The sequence below is a fragment of the Grus americana genome, chromosome 3, assembly GCF_028858705.1.
Source record: "Grus americana isolate bGruAme1 chromosome 3, bGruAme1.mat, whole genome shotgun sequence".
Lineage (NCBI taxonomy): Eukaryota > Metazoa > Chordata > Aves > Gruiformes > Gruidae > Grus > Grus americana.
The window spans coordinates 74,712,405-74,731,413 of NC_072854.1; the positions used below are offsets into that span (position 1 = coordinate 74,712,405).

The following is a 19,009-nucleotide window of genomic DNA, read 5'->3' on the forward strand; positions in this document are numbered from 1 at the left end:
TCGATACATATTTTCACTGTGTAACCACTACATTTTCTTGTCTTAATATCATCTTGACGGTGGATAATCTGTACTTTTTTTTGGTATAAAACTGTTTTCCTGAGCCTCTATAAATGTGTGCATGCACAGACATGCACAATTTTATCAAAAATACTGTGTTGAGACTCTAGTCAGAGTGGGAAAAGCATTACAGCTGCCAGGGGACTGAGCCCGCCAGCATCCTGCTCCACTGGAGGCTTAGGACGGGGCTGGGGCCAGGACAGAGCTGTATCTCTGCGTGTTTGGAGGGGGCAGCCCTGCAGGGGCAGCCCTTTGGAGCGAGCTGGGCTCAGGCTCAGGGACCTGCAGGACTCTGAGCTGGGATTTGGCCAGGGGTCCTCTGCCTCAGGGGGCGGTGCTGGGTCTGCAAGGAAATATCCTGCACCTTTCACATTTTTCCTAGTCCTTCCCACTTAGCAACTGTGGCAGTTTCGTGGTTTCAGAGGAAAACAGGCACAGCATTACTGTGGCTCCCCTTCGCTGCTTCTGTCTTGTTGGTCCCTAGCGCTCTTGGGCAATGCTGGCTTTCAAGAAGGAAGCTGTATGTGGGGCACAAGATACTGCTGCAATTTAACGACCATCTGCAGGAAGAGAGCTTCCAGCTGAGCAAAGCCTTGCTGGCCTCTGGCAGGCGGTGTGCTACTCCCCCAGGATTGCTTCTTGGGGTGCTGGTATGGTGATCTTGCCCTTGTTTCCGACTGGCCTGAGCCCCAGTTAATGGTCAGTGTTGCTGTGAAGGGTCTCAAAGGCAGGGAAGCATGTTGTCCAGCGAAACAGGGCCATGACCAGGTTGCTCTGAGAATGTAAAAACAGATCTGGAGTGACGTGACTTTGGCCCAGGCAAACTAATGTTTGCTTCAGGGTCAGAGAGGAACAGTCTGGTCCTGAGATGGGCAAAAGGGACAGTGAGGATGTAATTATGTGTCCTGTAGAGCTGGTGTCCTGCTGTGATGGCAGAGATGTCTGTGCTCTGCGACAAAAGAAGTCTGGCAGAACAGCTGTCTTTATTAGAGTTCATTGATTTGAAACCTGTTGAAAACACTGTGCAGAAAGAAATGGGGGGAGGAGGCAAGAAATCATGCAAAGCAAATACAAGTAACTATGCAAGCTGACTCTCTAGACCCTTACCCACACACTGGCATCTTTTTCCATAAGCACCACTACTGCCACAGCAGGAGCTGCAGGGGTGGCAGGCTCTGGAGTGCCTTCGCTTCACAAACACCTACACGTCATATCGGCATTTCCTTCTGGTGGCACCTTAATGAGCACAAGGGCAAATCTGCTTCATTGATTTCCTTGCTGGTGACCTTGTCAATTCATGTATTGCCTCCTGGAGTTGGGAAGTCAGTGAAACATGTCAAATCTGCTCCAGCTGCACATGGTTGCTCTCTAAGTGCAGAGAGCTTTTGTGTCCTGGGTGCATGGTAGGAGTGGATCTTCTCCAGGGTATGAGACAAGCTGCCTAACATCCTGCCTTAGATAAAACAACATTTTGCCAGCTTCCCTTCCCATTAACAGCAGCTGAAGCTTGTCTGTTCCTGGGGCTGCTGGAGTATAACCAGCTTGGTGGCAGGGCTGTCTCTGGAGCTTGGGAAGGAGCATTTCGGGGCCCAACCATTGGCTGCCTCAGGCAACCCAGGGAGCACCTGGACATGGCTGTGTCCGGATTAATGAAAGTGAGACTGGTCTTTTAAGAAGACTTTGTCCCTTACCCAACTACTTAAAACCACAGTATAAGGACTGTGCCTAAAAAGAACATAAAAACTCCATGTTTCAGGGTGCGCACCAACCTTCAGTAACTGAGGTTTGGAAAGAATTACTCTTTACTTCTACAAAGCTTCCGGTGTTCTCCCTGGCATTAGCTGGTGGACAGCCTGGCTGCAGATGTGGGCCAGGGCAGCACTTCCTAAGCACGTTCTTGTCCTCTGCTGTTGCTGTCAGCGCTGACATCCAAACACTACCGCGTCAGCATAGCTGCCATTTGGAGACTCTAATTTTATCCCACCAAACGTGGCCCCAGACTTTGTGGTGTATCAGAGACTCATTAAGGCTTATTGTCTGCACGCTGTAATCTCAACATGGTTGTTTTGTCAAGGTGTTCCTGTGTGCATGTGTTCATGAATTGGCAGAAAATCCCATCCTACAGGTCAGTGCAAAGCTCATGTGGTTTCCATCTCCCCTATTTATTGTGTGATCAAAAAAATGCATGTGCTAAATTTTATTTGCAGTTTGTTCCAATCCCATCCCTACTGTATGGCACTGTGTCATCCTATGTTCTGTAAATGTTTTAAAATATGAAGAAATTGGGCCTTTTCCCAGAACTGGGGCTGGTCAGGAGACAACCCCAAATCCAGAGAATATACACAAGTTGATGAACATGATGTGAATCACATTTTAAGTGCTTCCAAAGACTTGTGGAGAGGACCCTTCAATCTTCAAAAGCACTAGAGCAGTGTTTTTTCCAGCATGTTATTGAGGGAGATCTGCTTAGACAGCCGTATCCTTTTTTTGGTTCATATTTCCCCCCTGCCCCCCCCCCCCCCCTCAGTCCTTATCCCTTACAGCTGTTTTGGAGTTTGGCCATGCAAAAACCAAACTCATGGCATTAGGAAAACAAACATGCTGTCCTGATTTTTGGCTAGGATAGAGTTAATTTTCACAAAAAGCTGGGAGGGTATGCAGCCAGGACAGCTGACCCAAACTAGCCAAAGGGATATTCCATACCATGATGTCATGCTCTGTATATAAGGGGGCAGCTGGCCAGGGAGAAGGGGGTCACTGCTCAGGGACGGGCTGGGCATTGGGTTCCGGGCAGTGAGAAAATTGCATTGTGAATCACCCACTTTGTATATTCTTTTATAAGCATTGCTGCAGTTGTTTTCCTCTCCCTTTGCTGTCCTAGTAAACTGTCCTTATCCCAACCCATGAGTTTTACTTTTCTTCTGATTCTTCTCTCCATTCCACCATGGGAAGGGGGGATGAGTGAGTGAGCAGCTGTGTGGTGCTTAGCTGCGGTCTGGGGCTAAACCATGACGTGTGTAAATACAAACATGAATATGCTTTAATATGCACCGTGTCCTGTTATTGTTCATGCCTCTCCCAGTGGGTGTCTGTGATGAGGCTTCCTCCCTCTGCCCCATCACTGATCCCTAATGATGATCTAGTTGCACGCAGTCCCCCACGTCATGAGGCTTCACTGCCTCTAACTCCTCTTTGCCTTCCTTTTCATTTTCCAGCTTGCCTAATATCCAGTCAAATTCTGGGACATCAAAGCTTAAAAGCCAGTCTGGGCTTAGAAGTACTTACTTTTTGTACTTATTTCTCTGGAAGAAGAGTAAACTGGGAGGGAAGAGGGGCTTCTGGATGCCCCGGACTCCTGAAGCGGGCTCTGCAGTGGCAGCGCTCACTGCTGGGCAGCCAGAGCTGTCTCACAAAGCTGACCTGCTGGGCATCAGGACTGACTGGTGTCAGTCGGATTTAAAGGGGTGTAGGGGGAATTGTGACAGTAAACCAGTTACTGTGTACAGATGCTTGCTTTCAGGCAGAATCAGGTGTAGCTTGGAGGAGGTGAGTTGGGCTCACGAATGCACTCCTGCTCACTACAGAAATGAACTGCAAGTGAGCGGCACAAAGAGATTTTTAGTTTTATAACAAGCAGAAGACTGTTCCTTCATGAATTTCCCACTCACACCACACAAGTTGCTGATGCGAGATGCCCTGGAATGCCAGAAGCATGAATGTGTTCAGAAGGCAAATAGAAAAATTTGTGGAAGGACGGTCCACGAGGGACTCAAGCAGAAATGCGGGCAGACGACCTCTGGCTCAGGAAGTCCCCAAGCCACAGACTGCTGGCAGCTGGGAAGGTGCAATGGGGAAAAGATCACCACGTTGGCCTGGCTCGTCCCCTGCATGTGGTGTTGAGGGCGCTCTTCTTCCAAGTAACAAGCAATAGGACAGGAGGAAATGGCTTCAAGTTGTGCCAGGGGAGGTTTAGATTGGGTATTAGAAAAAATTTCTTCACTGAAAGGGTTGTCAAGTATTGGATCAGGCTGCCCAGGGAAGTGGTTGAGTCACCATCCCTGGAGGTATTTAAAAGATGTGCAGATGTGGCGCTTAGGGACATGGTTTAGTGGTAGACTTGGCAGTGTTAGGTTAATGGTTGGACTCGATGATCTTAAAGGTCTTTTCCAACCAAAATGATTCTATGATTCTTACTTGGAGGCAGCTTCGGAAGTCAGAACGTGGAGATAAATAATTTTTTCTTTGCTTCTCTCTTTCCTGCAGAAGGAAAGGGGAAAAGGCAGATGATGCTCCTGGTGGCTTAAAGCATGATCCACCAAGTAATCCATATGCTTATATTGATTGAAAACTAGGTTTAACGGATGTCTCATGAGAGGCAATTTTTTAAATGAGCTTAGATTATTTTGAAGAGCAACAGAATAAGGAGTAAATTGGAGACTTTCTGTGGCCTTGTGGCAGCTGTGCTGCTGTCTGGAAATCCTATCATAATGGTAGCAATAGCAACTTTAACTCTGGTATTTCCTTCTGTAAAAGCTGTTATTCTAGGTGGTTTCTAAAGTAACGTCTGGGTGTGTGGTTGGATGTATGGACTTCCTAACGTTTCCTAGATGCAACCTTTCCCTGCTTTACCCTGTGCTACGTTACCATACCTTTCTGGCCAGGCTAGGTCCTTTTCCTCCCACACCCAATTTTTTACCAGAACAAGTGTCTTTTTGGCTGTGCATCAGCTTCAGTGAATCTGAGCAACTCCTCCAGTGCCTGTGGAGCTCTACCTTCACCCTGGGAGCTGCTCCAGCAGGTGGGAGTCATGCCAGAAGGAGAAAGCACTGAAACCACAGGACATTCCCTGCATTGCTCCCCAAATTTAAAAGCGCACCACCGCCAGCTTTGTCCCCTTTGAGTATGAGCAACTCTGGGGGCATCAGCGGTCCCTTCACTGGCACAGCTGCACACAGGAGGTGAGACCGGGGTGGTGAGCACACCTGGGCACACACAGGGTGCAGCTGGCAGCTACAGATGCTTAGATGGGACTGCTAAGTTTTCAGGAGGGTAGTGTGACCAAGGGTTGTGTTCCCTGGCTTTACTTTGCACAGGTACAAAAGCCAGCTCAAGTAGGGTTTCCATGCCATCAACCTGCTCGCCTTTCCCTGAGGAGCGGGGCCTTCACCCCTCTGCCTCACCTCCCCTGGGCAGGTAGGATGGCTGAACGAGCTGCTGAAAGCTCCCGCCGCTGTGCCGCGGTGGTCTCCTGCCTGAAAGCCACCTTCAGCTGCCAGCAGTGGCCGGCAGTGGCAGGGAGGACACGTTTCCCCATGCTGACAGATGCCTCTCAAGGCAGAGTGGCTGTATGCACTGCCTGAGGAGCGACTGAAGCCCAGATTGATGCTTTTCAGACGGCCGGTGAAACCACCCTCCACGCCTTCTCTTACTGTCTGGCTCCTGTGTAAGGCGTTAGTGGATTCTGGTCAGATCATACAGGAGAGCCCAGGACCCGATGTTGCTACTAGGGATGAGTTACCCGCAAGCCATCCACTGTATTTACACATCTACAACCCAACCCAACAGATCCTTGGAGATGTACAATAAATGTTTTTTTTAGCAGATTTTGCAAATGTAAAGGAGAGTTGCTCTGCTCTTAATGCCATACCTGTGCAGATTTTCAGCATCTTCAATGGTCTCAGGCAGATTCTTTCCCTTCATCTCAGGTAGGAGCAAAACCAAGCCACCGTCAATTAAAACAATCACAGCTGCAAACACAGAACAAGGATCACAAAGGCAATGCAATCGTCATGCCCAAGTTTAATTCCAAGTCACTAATTAATTCTCATTGAGACACAGCTGCCCCGACAATTGAATAAGGTCTCCTCAAAGTGATAATAATGCTTGGCTTTTTAGCTACATGATTCTCATTTTTCAGAGTAATTGCTGATGTTTCTGAGGTGCATCTGAGGCCTGGAAAGCCATGCTGGGCCACAGACCCAGGGGTGGTCTGGCTCCCTTGCTTTGTGCGCACAATGCAAAGGAAACAGGTTTTGGCTCTGGTTGTCCAGCTGGCATGGGATTGGGGTGATGCTAGCTGTCATCCCCACTTTTGACTAGATTAGGACACACACAAAAGGTTGCTACCAGCTCACCTGGCCAATTTCACCTTCTGATTAGTTTTAGACCCTGCTATGATCGGGGCAGACGGTGCATACAGGCACACTGATTTGAATACAGGCAGTAGCAGACATTCTAGGCAGCCCTTTTTTTAGGGTAGCAGCCGTAACATTAGGGCTGACATGCTGCTTTGCCATCCTAAATTGCCATGGGATCCTTGACAGACTGAGGTGCCAGCAAGAGGTGGACTGTGACTTTTGTGCAGGGAGACAAGAGGCCATCCCGCTCGGACCTCATGCCCTGTAAGCACGCTTCGGGTGGGAGGGGGAGAACCCAAATACATTCTTCCCTTGGGAAGGGCTCAGCAGGAGGAAGTCAAAACTTGAAAGAGCTGTCCCAAAAATATGGGGTCCCCTTCACTGCAGAAAGGGCTAAGGGGTGACTTTGCTACAACTTCCAGCCACCCAGATGAAACAGACTTACTAAGCTGCATCTTACATGTGTACACACATGTACATACATCTGTCCACATTTTTTTTAAAGGCAGGAAATAGATGACCAAACTCACTCATCTAGGCTGTGGCCAGCCAACCCGTCTTGCAGCTCTCTTACCAAAGACGACCAGGGGCAGTTCATGCCAGACCTCTGCCAGTCTGTACACAAGGAAGGGCGTTATAATCCCACCAAGGTCACACATGGACGAGCAGACGAGGACTCCCAGGTTCCTGCAAAGCACGTGCACACACACAACGTGTGCACACATACACACACACGTCACCGGCTCTGCCTGAGGGTGCAGCACCCCGGCAGGACCCACAAGAATTCACCCAGCCATGCTGCGGGGATGAGTGGGTCGGCACCCTGCCCGGGGGATTTGCAGCTGATGGGAGGAGGGATGGGCCATGAGCTGCAGGGAGGAAAAGACAGGTAACGCCCTGGGGCTTAGGAAGGGGCTTAGAAAGGCCTGGCCCCTATTCTGGTGAATGTAATCAAAAAAGAGCAGAGGCAGAGAATTCTCCCTTGGAGAAATACCACAAGATGAAATGGGTGAGGAAGGAGAGAGACAAGGCAAGACATTAAGACTAACCCTGTATTGGAGGAGAGAGGTTAATGAGCATTTAACTTCTCCTGGTTCACTGAACTGCACTGGAAGGGGAGCCTGAGGGTGTCTGGGAGGGTTTCTTACACATCCCCTCAGAAACCCCAGTGCTGGGCTCAGAAGAGGGGAAGGGGCTTTGGCCAGGGAAAGTGGTGGATTTCTGCTGCACTACCTAGCAGCTCTCCTCCACTATGTATAAAAGTGTGCTTTATACACGCAAACGCCTCTTCCAGGGCAGTGCATGAGCCACGGGCTCCCCCAGCTGCATCCACAGCCCTGGGTCGGCCTCTCCCAGAGAAACACCCAGTGCTTTTACCAGTTAACAGAAGATGGTGCACTTACCTGAGAAATGTTGGATACAGCTCAGGATTTACCACACAAATAATTTCGTAGCACATGGTAATCCCCATCCTGCCCAAGCAAGCTCCAGTCATTTTAAGCCAGTAAAGAGCTGGAAAGACATTGTGCACCTTAAGGTTGTAATGCAAAACTACCTTGTTTTCTGCTCTTGACTTAAAATAGCATTAAAGATTTAATTTAAGGAAACAGTAAGTTTGCCATCATGAAAGGTCAAGAGGACAGCACATGATGGTGTTCCATTTCACTCAGTAAAGAATTTATAATGCAATTGTCCTGTGATTTAAGCAAATAACCAAGATGAAAGACTTTGCTAGGTTGCTGTCAGAGAGGAAAAATCAATGATACAAAGTAGCTTAGGTTATCCTGTGCATTAACCAAAAGCTTATGCAAGACACCATCTCTTGCTTGCAATAAAACTAAACCGAGGGCGGCTGCATTGTTTGGTAGTTGAAACCTACTTATCAGCAAGATGCTCCTTACTTTTGCACAGAGGCTTCTGACGGCTTTCAGGCTGGAACAAGTTTGTGTTGCCTCCCTGTCTCTCAGTGTGTGCTCTACAATTGCTTTCACACCTGGAGCTACAGATGTCTGCTGCAAATAAATGAATATCCCAGCCCTGTGCGCAGGGTCAGCCCAGGACACGTCTGTGTGCCATGTGGGCTTTGAGATCCCCAACTGACCTTGGATCATGACTTCAGATGTTTCAGCTATTAGCGCACTCGGAGCATTGAGTTTCTCCCTCACTTCGCCATCTGGGGGACTCATCAAGCCCCGGGCATCATTTTACTGACCCACAGCTGCTGGTAAGCCCTGCCGGCAGAAGCTCTCTGGAGCTGAGACACCAGCCACTGCTGCGTGTGGGTTGCAGCAATAGCAGCATTGCGAGTCCAGGGCCGTCCCTGCCTCCCCACTGGGGCTCTGTCTGCCCCACCGCCCCTGCAGAGTCGGCCTGGGTGAAGAACAGCCCTTTTCTGGAGGGCTGGACTTTGGGCTATGGGCTTTGAAGGTGGCTCAGCTCGGGGCTGGCAGTGCCGACACAGGCAAGGGGGGAAGGCTGGGGTCTCTGCTGGTGGGTGCTGCCGGCAAGCCCGGCAGGGCATTAAACCATGGGCTGAGCCGGGTTGGCAGCAACGTCTTCACCGGCCGTACCTGTCCCCTGTGCAAGGTGCTCACCTGGGCGCTGCTGCTCCCCATGCCCTGGCACAGGCAGCAGCTGCGGGGCCGCGGGACTCCCACCCCTGCGCTTCCCCAGCAAAGCCCAGTGGCCCCTTGCATAGCCCTTGCACTCCCCAGTTGTTTGTTAAAATGAGTTTCCATTGTCTGGACACTTTGGGGGTTTTGCCTATTTTTCCATAACATTTTGTGGTTTTGTTCCTCCATGAACTGATAGTTGTCTGGCACTGTTATGCCTGTGGTTTCAGTCTAGTTGTGTTCCATAAAGAAAAAGGAAAGATGTTTCATTCGGTGGCCCTTAAGGGACACGTTGCTTTGAGACTATGGCCTTGGAGCGAACACTTAGCTAAACAAAGCCAAGTGCCTGTCATGATGGTACCTCGACATCCTACATTTATGGCAGCAGCACTGATGATGGCAGAAAGCACTTATGGTACCCAGATGGTGTTTAAGTGTGTGCATGTGCCCATACATTTTCCCTTTTAGAAACAGAAAACATGGAGATTTTTGGATGAAAACCCTGAATTGTGCATTCAAATCCGAATTTTAGGCCAGAGAAAAATTTTGGGCTTAACATGGCATGCTTCATGATGAAGCACCTGCAGACTTGCTGAGAGAAGTGGTAGATGCCCCATCCCTGGAAACAAGGCCAGGTTGGATGGGGTTTTGGGAGGTTGTCCCTGCCCATGGCAGGGGGGTTGGAACTAGATGGTCTTTGAGGTAATTTCCAACCCAACCGTTCTATGATTCTATGTTTTGATGCCATTTTTGAAATTTAATTCACCCCATTTCTCCAGCCTCTCATTAGCTGGTATACATGCTGATGGTGGGACATATATTAGCTTTTATGGTATTGGTCTTCATTGGATCACAATACTGACATGGGCCAGGTTAACAAGGATTGTTTTCCATTTTCCAGGGCAATAACCAACAGACAGGGAGAGAATTCATTGATGGAGGAAGTTTGCGTGACTCACTGTCTGGGACTAACGCTGCAACAAGGCAAGCACCACCTGCCATCACGTTTGCCGCAGCCCAGGGGTAGCGACGGCCAATGCGATCCAGTGTTAGCATGAGGATGAAGGCGGCTGGAAACTCGACAAGCGCAGAATAGAGGAAATCCAGGTACATGTTCCCAGCAGCTATTCCCATGTGCATGATGAGCCCCTGGTAGAGGACGGAGCTTGTGAACCTGGGCAGAGAACAGGGTGCAAATGAAGATAAACATTTTGGGAGAGAGTTTATGCAAAGAACTGAGATTTACAGCTGGCTGGGAGCAAAACAGGCTTAAATCAGTGATGACAATTTAGGCCACTGAATCACACACCTCTCTTTGGGCTGCAAAAGCCTTCCCTTACCAACTGTACATCAAAATGCACGTGTGTTTTCTGATCTGAGGTGTCCTGACCAGGTCTAGAAATGAAGGTTTCCGCTTTTCTCCATCTTCATCTTCGGAGTTGAGATTCTGGGAGCACAAGCAACAGGACAAGAGATTACCGTGGACAGGAGACAGGGTGGTGACCACTGCAATTAATATTTTCCTCTGGATTAATGGGAGGATAATGGTTTTCATTTGCCAGTTAAGTTACTGAGGGCAAAATAACTTGTGCAGAGTGTTTTGGGGAAAGGAAACACAAAAATTTGTATATACAGTCTTCATAACTGTGTAGCCCTGTGTATGAGGCTGTTGCATGGCATGAAGCAGGATTTAAAAAAAATAATGAATAAGGATGTTCTGGAATTTTAAGTCATGAGATTTGGAGAGTTTAATGTTGATTGATGCTACTTAACAAAGAATTTTTCTTGTCTACTGTCTATTTTTGCAAGCCTCTTTTCCCAAATATGCTCTGCAAGGGTCCTAGGCAGTCAAAGAGAAGAAAACTTGCCTTTGCTGTAGGGAACGGCGTTGCTTTTGGTTGCCAAGCTGCTCCCTACTCTAAACCCAAAACAATCCTAAACTCATAACATTATTTGCCTTGAGGTTTGCATATCTGCAGCAAATGCAGTGCAGTCACCTGGAAAGAGAGAGGTAGCTTCTTCTTATTTCCCTTGGCGATGCGCTTAATAACTTCCATAGCTTTGTCATTTTGCTTTTGAGATATGAGCCACCTGGGAGACTCAGGCAGACACCTGCAACACACATAAGCATGACAGCTACGCAGAAGGAAAATGCACATTACTGGTACACAGAAAATGAAAATGGATCTGAGTTTCTCAGGCTAGGATCCTACGGTGTATTGCATATCCAAGGGTGGCGGTGAACTCAGTGGTAGCTGTGTCTGTCTGTGACTGCATTCTGATTTGTGCTCCACTCAAATGACAACATAATGCGATTTTTTTTTATTTTTTTAAGGGTAAAACCAGTGTATTACAGTTTGCAAACATTAGTCTAAGATAAATTCTGTTGACATGTTTTAGAAATGGCTAATAGTCTGTGGATATAAAAAAACCCCAGCTCTAAACCCAATCCTTCAGCTTCTCCATGTTAAAAATAAACTCACTGTCTCTCTAAAAAAAAAAAAAAAAAAAAAAAAAGCCCTCCCAAATCTGTTCCCTGATCTGGTTATGGAATTTTCTAAGGAGCATTTTCACTCTTTTTTTTTTTGTAAATAGTCATCAAAATTTGCACTTAAAAATGTCCTGGTTTCAGCTGAGGTAGAGTTAATTTTCGTTCTAGTAGCTGGTATGGTGCTGTGTTTTGGATTTAGGATGAGAATAATGTTGATAACACACTGATGGTTTTAGCTGTTGCCAAGCAGTCAAGGACTTTTCAGCTTCTCATACTGGTCTGCCAATACGCAGGTGGGGGGTGCCCAAGAAGCTGGGAGGGGGCACAGCCAGGACAGCTGACCCCAACTGGCCACAGGAATATTCCATACCTTACGATACCATGTTCAGCATATAACTGGCAGGGGGCAGGGGAGGGCAGTTGGCTGGGAGGCAGTGTGGCTTGAGAACTAGCTGAGCATCAGCTTTGGGTGGTGAGCAATTGTGCCGTGCATTGCTTGTTTTGTGTATTCTTTTATTATTATTGTTGTTGTTGTTGCCTTCCTTTTCTGTCCTATTAAACTGTCTTTATCTCAACCCACAAGTTTTAACTTTTTCTTTCTTTTCCTTTTTGATTCTCTCCCCCCCCATCCCACTGTGTGGTGGGGGAGTGAGCGAGCGGCTGCATGGTTGTTTTAGCTGCCTGCCAGGTTAAACCACAACAACAATAAAAAGCAATTTTAATCAATGATTAGAAAAACACACTTCTCACAGTAGCTCAAGTCCTGTTCAAGAAATGGTTTGTGATGGGTGGCAAGGACTCCAAACACAGAAGTGTTGCCACATTTTGCAGGTAGACCCCTGCTCTTAGGTCACTCAGACTAAAGCCCTGGGCCCCCAGGGAGAACAGTAACAGAAAAATGCCAGATCTGAGGCGATGTTATCTTGCAACTCCTGCGTGTAGCACTACGGCTGATCGCTTCAGCTCCCAGTTACAGTCCCCTGTTTTTGGCTCAGCATTGCTGGGAGCTGTAACAGTGGGCACTTACCAATAATAGAGCAGGAAGAAGAAATTGGGCAGTGTGACCGTAAGCTGGAGCCACCTCCAGTGTGGAAGCGCATAAGCCAGGGCAGTGAGGACCAGGAGTCCCAGGCTGAAGGCAAGCTGGTAAATGATGCCCGTTGCCCTCCGGTAGTTAGAGCCAACAAATTCTGCAACTGTAAAGACAAGTTGCATGAGCAAAAATAAATTGGTTTGGAGAGGCGGGAGAATGTAGCTCCTGCCAGCTAAAACCACACGGAGCCCCTGTCCTTAGCCGTGCCATTGCGTGGGTTTGGGTGGGAAAGCAGAGCAGGTCTGGGTCCCTGGTGTAAAGCACAGGGCAAGTCCTCACCCTTCCTCCTCTGCCAGTCAGCCGGGGACTTCGCCCCTGCTTTTGAGGGCCTCGCCCATCAACACAGGGCAGAAGTTGCTTTCTTCCTCCCACTCCTACTAGCTAAGAACTAAATGGGAAAATAAAATAGATCACTGGCATTGCTTGCCTCCATCTCCTTCCTCCCGTACAGCTTGGGAACAGAGCCTCCCTCCCCGCCAAACACGTGAAACAGCGCAGCAAAAATCGTTTTGGCACCAAGGCTGTGAAACATAAGCGTTGTCTCTCACAGCACCACTTGTTGCCTTTCCTGGAAAAGCATCATACATCTTCTCAGCGTTTTCAATTAGTTCCTGTCTCTAGACCTTGTCCTTCATTTTGGCACGTGCCTCTCCAGATATGAACGCTCCCTAGTTTTCCGAGCTGCCACCTAATTATTCCATTTATGTCTATGAGCTGGTGCAAGCTTTGGTCATAGACACCTGCATTTAAGCGAAGAGGTGCAGCTTGGCAGTAAATAGCACAGTGTCACTGCCTGCTCTTGTTACACATGGTTCCTTAAAAATTGGAAGGCACCAACGGGGTCAGCCTAAGTGGGGGTTTCCTGCTTGGAAAGTGTAATTGCAAGCTGCCGTAACTGAGGACGTAGCCTGTCAGCCAGCCCCCCTTGCTGACCAGTCCCTGTATCAGGCGGAAGATCACTGTCCAGGTGTAGCTCGGCGCAAAGGCCATGAGAACCCCTGAGGCCGAATTGATGAGGATTGTGACCAGGAGGCAGAGTTTGCGGCCAAACCTGCGGAGGGAAAGAAGAAAAGAGAAGAAATGGGTTCAGCTGCCAGCAAGGTAGGGTGGCAAGCCAAAGGGTTTGACGAGGCTGGAGATAGTCCCTGTCCCCCTCTTCTCTGTTCATTTTAGGTAGGAGTCTGCCTCTGTTCTTCCCTTTCCAGTATTTTTCATCTTGATGGAAGCTCAGGGGACTCCCCTGTCCTGTGTTTTCAGGTCATCATTCACTTCTGGTTAATTACTTAGCTAATGAGTTCAAGAAATGCTCTGGTGTGGCTCTTCAGCCCTTCTTTCAGAGCTGCAATAGCTTTTTAATGGGAATCTTGTTCAATAACTGTGATCGTTACCTATTTTCTCCTCAACCTTGGCTGACAAGCATTTCTTGAAGAGGGTCTTGTACATCCCTGTTATTTGTCATTCCCTGTATCACCATGACTCACTGGGAGTCAGAAATAAATTGTTTCCAAATGAAACAAGCTTACTGGAACACTGGAAAGACATTTGTTTTCTAACTGACAGAGATGTATATTCAGTTAGAAGTATGATTTATAAAACCCATTAAATTAGTCAATGTCCACTAACAAAAATAGCATGATAATAAATGCCAGCCAAAGTAAATGTCTTCTGTTCTCCACAATAACATCAGCAGATCCCATCACTCCAACTTTCCTCCTGTCACAAGCCTGACATACAGACATTTTTGACTTGCCTTAAAGGCCAGCCCAAAAGCCTCTCATCAGACCACGAGAGGAGTCCTCTCCTGAGAAGGCCCTTTCCCAGTGCCCCAGCTCTGAATGGCGGAGGTGCAATGCTGCATGTTAGCGCTCACCTCGGGAGCTCTCTAGGGACACAGAGGTGCCACTTCCAAGACACCTATGATTCTTGAATGTCAAAGTCAGCGCCTGGATGTGTGCCCAGAGACCGATCAAGTAAATGAGTAGGTCTAATGTGTCAGGGAGAAGCACATTTGGGAAGAGCTTATGAAACCTCCCCTGAAGCACCCGAAATGTTTGCAGGAGTTGTCCCAAGTACAGCAGGTTGCAGCAATCTCGTGCACAGGAAAACTAGCACTCCAGCTGCACTCAGGCTGTCCGATGAGACGAGGATGGATATCTCAAATCCAGGAAACACAGAATTCACAAGCCTTTTTCACACTCCCTCTACTAAATTTGAGGCTTCTGGAATTGTTTTTGCTCTAAGCACAACACTCTGGGTATGGGATTTTGTACTGCTTTTGGGTGCTTGCAGTGCAGGGTCCACAGTGAAGTGGGGCAGGATGGCAGTGAGCAGAGCAGTAGAAAACCCCTTGACGCTATGACATGCATGTGCTTTATCTTAGCAGCAATGATATCCTACTCCCTCATGTCTTTTCATACTTTTGCTTGATAATAAGCCTTGCTAAAAAGATCCTTCAGTATTTTGACACAGAGAGAGCACATTTCAGATATAAATGGCTGTGGGTTTGCGAGCTCCGGTTTCTATTGGTGCGCACAGCCACACGCTGCCAACAAATGCCTTTGCTAGTGAACGTGATTGCTTAATCCACCGCTGTGCTGAAAAGGTGATCTAAAGAGTGGTGCCTCTGATGGCTGCGGATCTGCTCACTGCTGTTTCATGTCCTGTCATGCCTGGATGAGCAGCTGCTACATATCCCCTCCTTTGCTCCCATAAGCTGTGTATCATCAAAGCGTCAGTTCTGGGAAAAAGGATGGAATACTTTAAAATTCACTAGAAGATTGGCTAGAAAACAAGAATTTGAATTTAAGGGAGAGGACGGGGGGCTGACATATGTTTCTGATGTGAAAAAGGAACGAAGATCTTTCAAAATGTGTGTGAAGAAAAGCAAAAATTGGTGTAAGCGTGTCAATCTTTGTCCTTCAGATCAGACAGGGGATCCCAGCTGAGGACTGAATGTAGGATCTTTGTGGTACTGCTGTAGCCATTTGATGTCTTTCACCTGAGACATCTTTTTGCCAAAGGTGTAACCACACACAAGATATGGCCAGAAAGAGTTACTTTGCTAAATCATTATCTGCTGATGAAAAAAGTCTGTTTAAGCAGAAAGCTTAAAAACCCCATGGTTTGGTTCACTGGCAGTAAGGTAATGGTTCACTGAGGACGGGAAAGTGGTCTGTCCAGCCCATGCATAGATGAGCTTCTTCACAAGCAGGTTTGTCGGTGAGGAGAGACAAGTTGGGGTTAGCTAGGACTGTGGTAGCCACTTTCTCCACAAAGGTGGTACGCACAACCTAACTGATGATGTGTTTGCCTGCAGTGAAACATAGGAGCAGGGACCAGCAAGATAAACACAGTCCCATTCTTATTTTGTGACACTGCAGAAGTATTATGGGGTACGGCTGTGCCCCTTCCCACAGACCTTCCCCCTTGGAGGAGGGGGAAAGTGAAAAGAAGGGAACGGTGGCAATAGCTGTCCAACAGAGATGGTTTTGGGGCCTGATCAGCATGGGATGAAAAGCCGTTGCTTATTGTGCTCTCCTATGTTTGGAGAATACAAAGAAAAAAAAAACCCATTTCTCTGAGACAGACTGACTCTACAGGACGATTGTCCACTTTGTGTTACCTTCACCTCTTTAAATTCCAGTCTCAGCCTCTCGCCATTTTACTGAAAAATTTGGTAAACTTACACAGAACGTCAGCTACAAAGCATTAATTTTTTTCAGTCTAACCTAAAAAAACCCCCCACTGGGCAGATATATGGCACAATGACATTTGTGATGGAAAAGAGGTGATGGGGGATAATAAGGTCTGGATCCGGCTACATACAGAGTCAACTGAGAAAAAAAGGGACCAAAGAAAATTTAGGAGGGAGCAACTTGTTCTACTTCCTGTATCTGAGAAAAACTCTCCTATTTTGAAACTGATTTATGGCCATCTGGATACTGTTAAAATTAATGTGAAACAAATTTGTCACAAAGATAGGCAGATAGTTCTCAGCGCGTGAGTTAAAATTTCATCTCGCATTGCAGTTTGCCACTGTGAAAGAAAACAAAATCTCTTTGCTTGTGAATGTGCAAATTCCCCATGGAGCCACTGAGAGGCTCTAAAAGTGGAGCAAGAGCAAGGCATTTCTGTGGATTCCTGGGTCACAACAACCTTTGAAAGCAGGGCCTTAGGAACCACCATCCACCCCTTTGTAAGTGACCCATGGGCCTTTTGACTCTAGTTTTAATTGCATACGTTTCCTCTTTGAATCATGAATGTTCTTCAGCGACATGCAGAAAGCAGATAACCAGAGGAAATGGTTCATCTCACACCTGTCTACATACTACATACCTGTCTGCTATGTAGCCAATGCTCATGGAGCCAATAAAAAACCCGGCGTTCACACACGACTGGAAGAGGTCCAGCTTCCAGGAGTCCTCACACACCAGGTTAAACTGCAAGGGCAACCACAGTTAAAAGTGCAGGAACGCTCAACACAAACCATGGCTGTTCAAAGAGGAAGGAAACCAATGACACACAACTAGAAAACAGGCTCCAGAAAAGAAATCCTCTAATCTTTTAAACTAACATCTGCAATACATCTTGTCTGGATTTTCCCAAACCTTGTGGAAAAGTTACACCCTGGAAAATGATTGCACAATGGCACATAAGGAGAGTGAGACAGGGAGAGAAACTTTGAATGAACAAATTAAAAAGTTCAGAAAAATCTCACCCTCTCCTCCCCACCCATCTGCTTGAAATTTGGAGGACGCTTGGAGCATCATTTCCTTCCCAGATGCCAAGGCCTGTCTAACCGTGTATTATCTCACAGCGTGAAAGTGGTGCCGGGCGTGAGAGGTGGCAGGGCCCTGCCGGCGGGGAGCCCAGAGGTGACTGTCCCGCTCCTCATTAGCACTGGCAAAACACCCAGAGTTTGGTTGACTTTTCTCTGCAGTGAACCAGTACTCCGTAACTTGCTTTTGATTTACGATTAACAAGTTAATAACCCACGACCAGCGAGGGGAGGAGGGCAAACTGGTGCATTCTCTACAGCTGAAATACTCATTCAGGTGTAACTAGACTTCAGCCCAGAAAGAAGCATTAATGTCTTTGGCTGCTCATTTAATCTCTTTCTAACCCTGAGAAGTTTGCTGGGGCCATACCAAAGAGCTCAGATCAGTTTCTCTGGCTCAACTGATGTGGAGGATGGCTGGGAGTGCTCTTCTCTGCCCCAACCCATCTGTCCCAAGGGAAAGTGAGGAGGAGTTGGTTTGTAACGGTGATGATAGTGAAGCAAGGGAATATGAATACCCTGCCTGAGGAAGCTGTGAAGTATCCAGTATCAAAGTGGTTTTTAAGAATGGGTTACAGAAACATCTGCCAGGCGTGATTTAGGTACAGTTAATACGGACTTGGGACTGGAGGAGAAGTAGAAGAGATCTCCCTTGAGGTCCTTCTTATGCTTCACGTCTCTACATGCCTTTTAGACTGTTAGTACTTGTTTGCACAGTTTTTCACTTTCTAAACTATCTGGTTTAGATAGTGTAAGTTGGAAGAAAAGAATGCTGCTGTTGCTAACTCATTATCTGAAAAATTTAGCCTCATCTTCTACTTCTTGTTCATTGTACGTGAGTATCTGGATTATCACCCACGTACAATTCTTCAGCTTGGGCTACAGGGTGCTACCCTCAATTTGGTGACTGAAATACAGGATTATGAGAATAGCCATTGTCTGATTGATGACAAGCTTGCAGTATTATCCTCCCAGGAAAAGCAATGATTTCCCATTATTTATCCATATAAATCTTTGCTCCAAGTCCCTAGCAAGTCCTGATATTCACTATTTATTAGCAGTCAGGCTCAGGCTGTGCACCAAAAGCAAACTTTACCAATCCAGCATCTTCTAGCTTCAAGGTGTGCATGCAAGAGTGATTTTGCTGGACAAACTATGTTTTACCTCGGTCACGAGAGAGGTCCCTGGGGAGTCGTAGACCCAGCCATCCTGGCAGGGACTGAGGGGGACGGTGCTCCAGTTGCCCACGAGGCTGCCAAGGGGGTCGGTGCAGCTGATGCCCGTCGCGTTCCAGTCCACCTCGTACCTCCTGCAGCGGCTGCCAAAACTGGCCCCATGGCCGCCCCACTCGGGAACTGTGTGGTTGAGCTGCTCCTCTGGGCTCCAGCCACACCGCTGGCTCAGCTCAGCCACCCCGGGGCTGAAGCAGCGATGCTCAGGGATGAACCCGAAGAAGACGACACCCACGTACACTGGGGTGAAGGCAGCAGAAAGCAGGCATAAGACAAAGAGGGCTTGTTTCTGAAAGAAGTCAAATTCTCCGATCTGCTCTAAAATGTCATCCAAGGTTGGCATCTTTGTATGTTGCAACTCATTAAATCATCTAACTCAGCTGCTTTCCAGGGCTTTGCATTTCACTGAATGCTTAAATAACAGCTGAAGTGTTTGCTCAAAACTCACAAATAATTAATTAACTTTGTCAATTGTCAAGCCATGTATCACAACCTTTGTTTCTCAAATGCCATTTCTAAACAAACTTTGGCTCTCTTGTTTTGGCCTCTGTTCTTCTTTTGTTTTGTTTATGACACACTTGAAATACAAGAGCTGATGTCTTAGATT

At 47.4% G+C, this 19,009-nt stretch overlaps 1 protein-coding gene across 6 annotated transcripts; it reads right to left on the reverse strand.

Annotated features, from left to right (window-relative positions):
• Positions 1-45: 45 nt before the first annotated feature.
• On the reverse strand, positions 46-18,786 carry LOC129205416 (solute carrier family 22 member 2-like). Of its 6 annotated transcripts, XM_054822919.1 has the most exons (12): positions 18,335-18,786; positions 16,729-16,832; positions 13,290-13,444; positions 12,328-12,496; positions 10,807-10,921; positions 10,150-10,256; positions 9,769-9,983; positions 7,601-7,709; positions 6,772-6,884; positions 5,708-5,807; positions 4,255-4,317; positions 46-834 (listed from the first exon to the last, which is right to left on the reverse strand). In XM_054822919.1, exons 1-12 carry the CDS (start codon positions 18,743-18,745, stop codon positions 567-569), a joined length of 1,929 nt encoding a protein of 642 aa, XP_054678894.1. In that variant the 5' UTR covers positions 18,746-18,786; the 3' UTR covers positions 46-566. The 6 variants fall into 6 exon arrangements, 5 of the variants coding, with proteins under 5 accessions (XP_054678894.1, XP_054678897.1, XP_054678896.1 ...); XM_054822922.1 differs by lacking the exon at positions 16,729-16,832 and having other exon boundaries at positions 18,335-18,412; XM_054822920.1 differs by lacking the exon at positions 46-834 and having other exon boundaries at positions 3,081-4,317.
• Positions 18,787-19,009: the final 223 nt, after the last annotated feature.

What these genes read in the sequence shown, in the direction of transcription:
- LOC129205416 (XM_054822919.1), bottom strand. Translation starts at nt 18,745, where the DNA reads ATGCCAACCTTGGATGACATTTTAGAGCAGATCGGAGAATTTGACTTC. An exon ending in GGACCTCTCTCGTGACCGAG is followed by an intron (nt 16,833 to 18,334) that starts GTAAAACATAGT and finishes TTGCCCTTGCAG; the next exon opens with TTTAACCTGGTGTGTGAGGA. An exon ending in ATTGGCTACATAGCAGACAG is followed by an intron (nt 13,445 to 16,728) that starts GTATGTAGTATG and finishes TTCCCTCCGCAG; the next exon opens with GTTTGGCCGCAAACTCTGCC.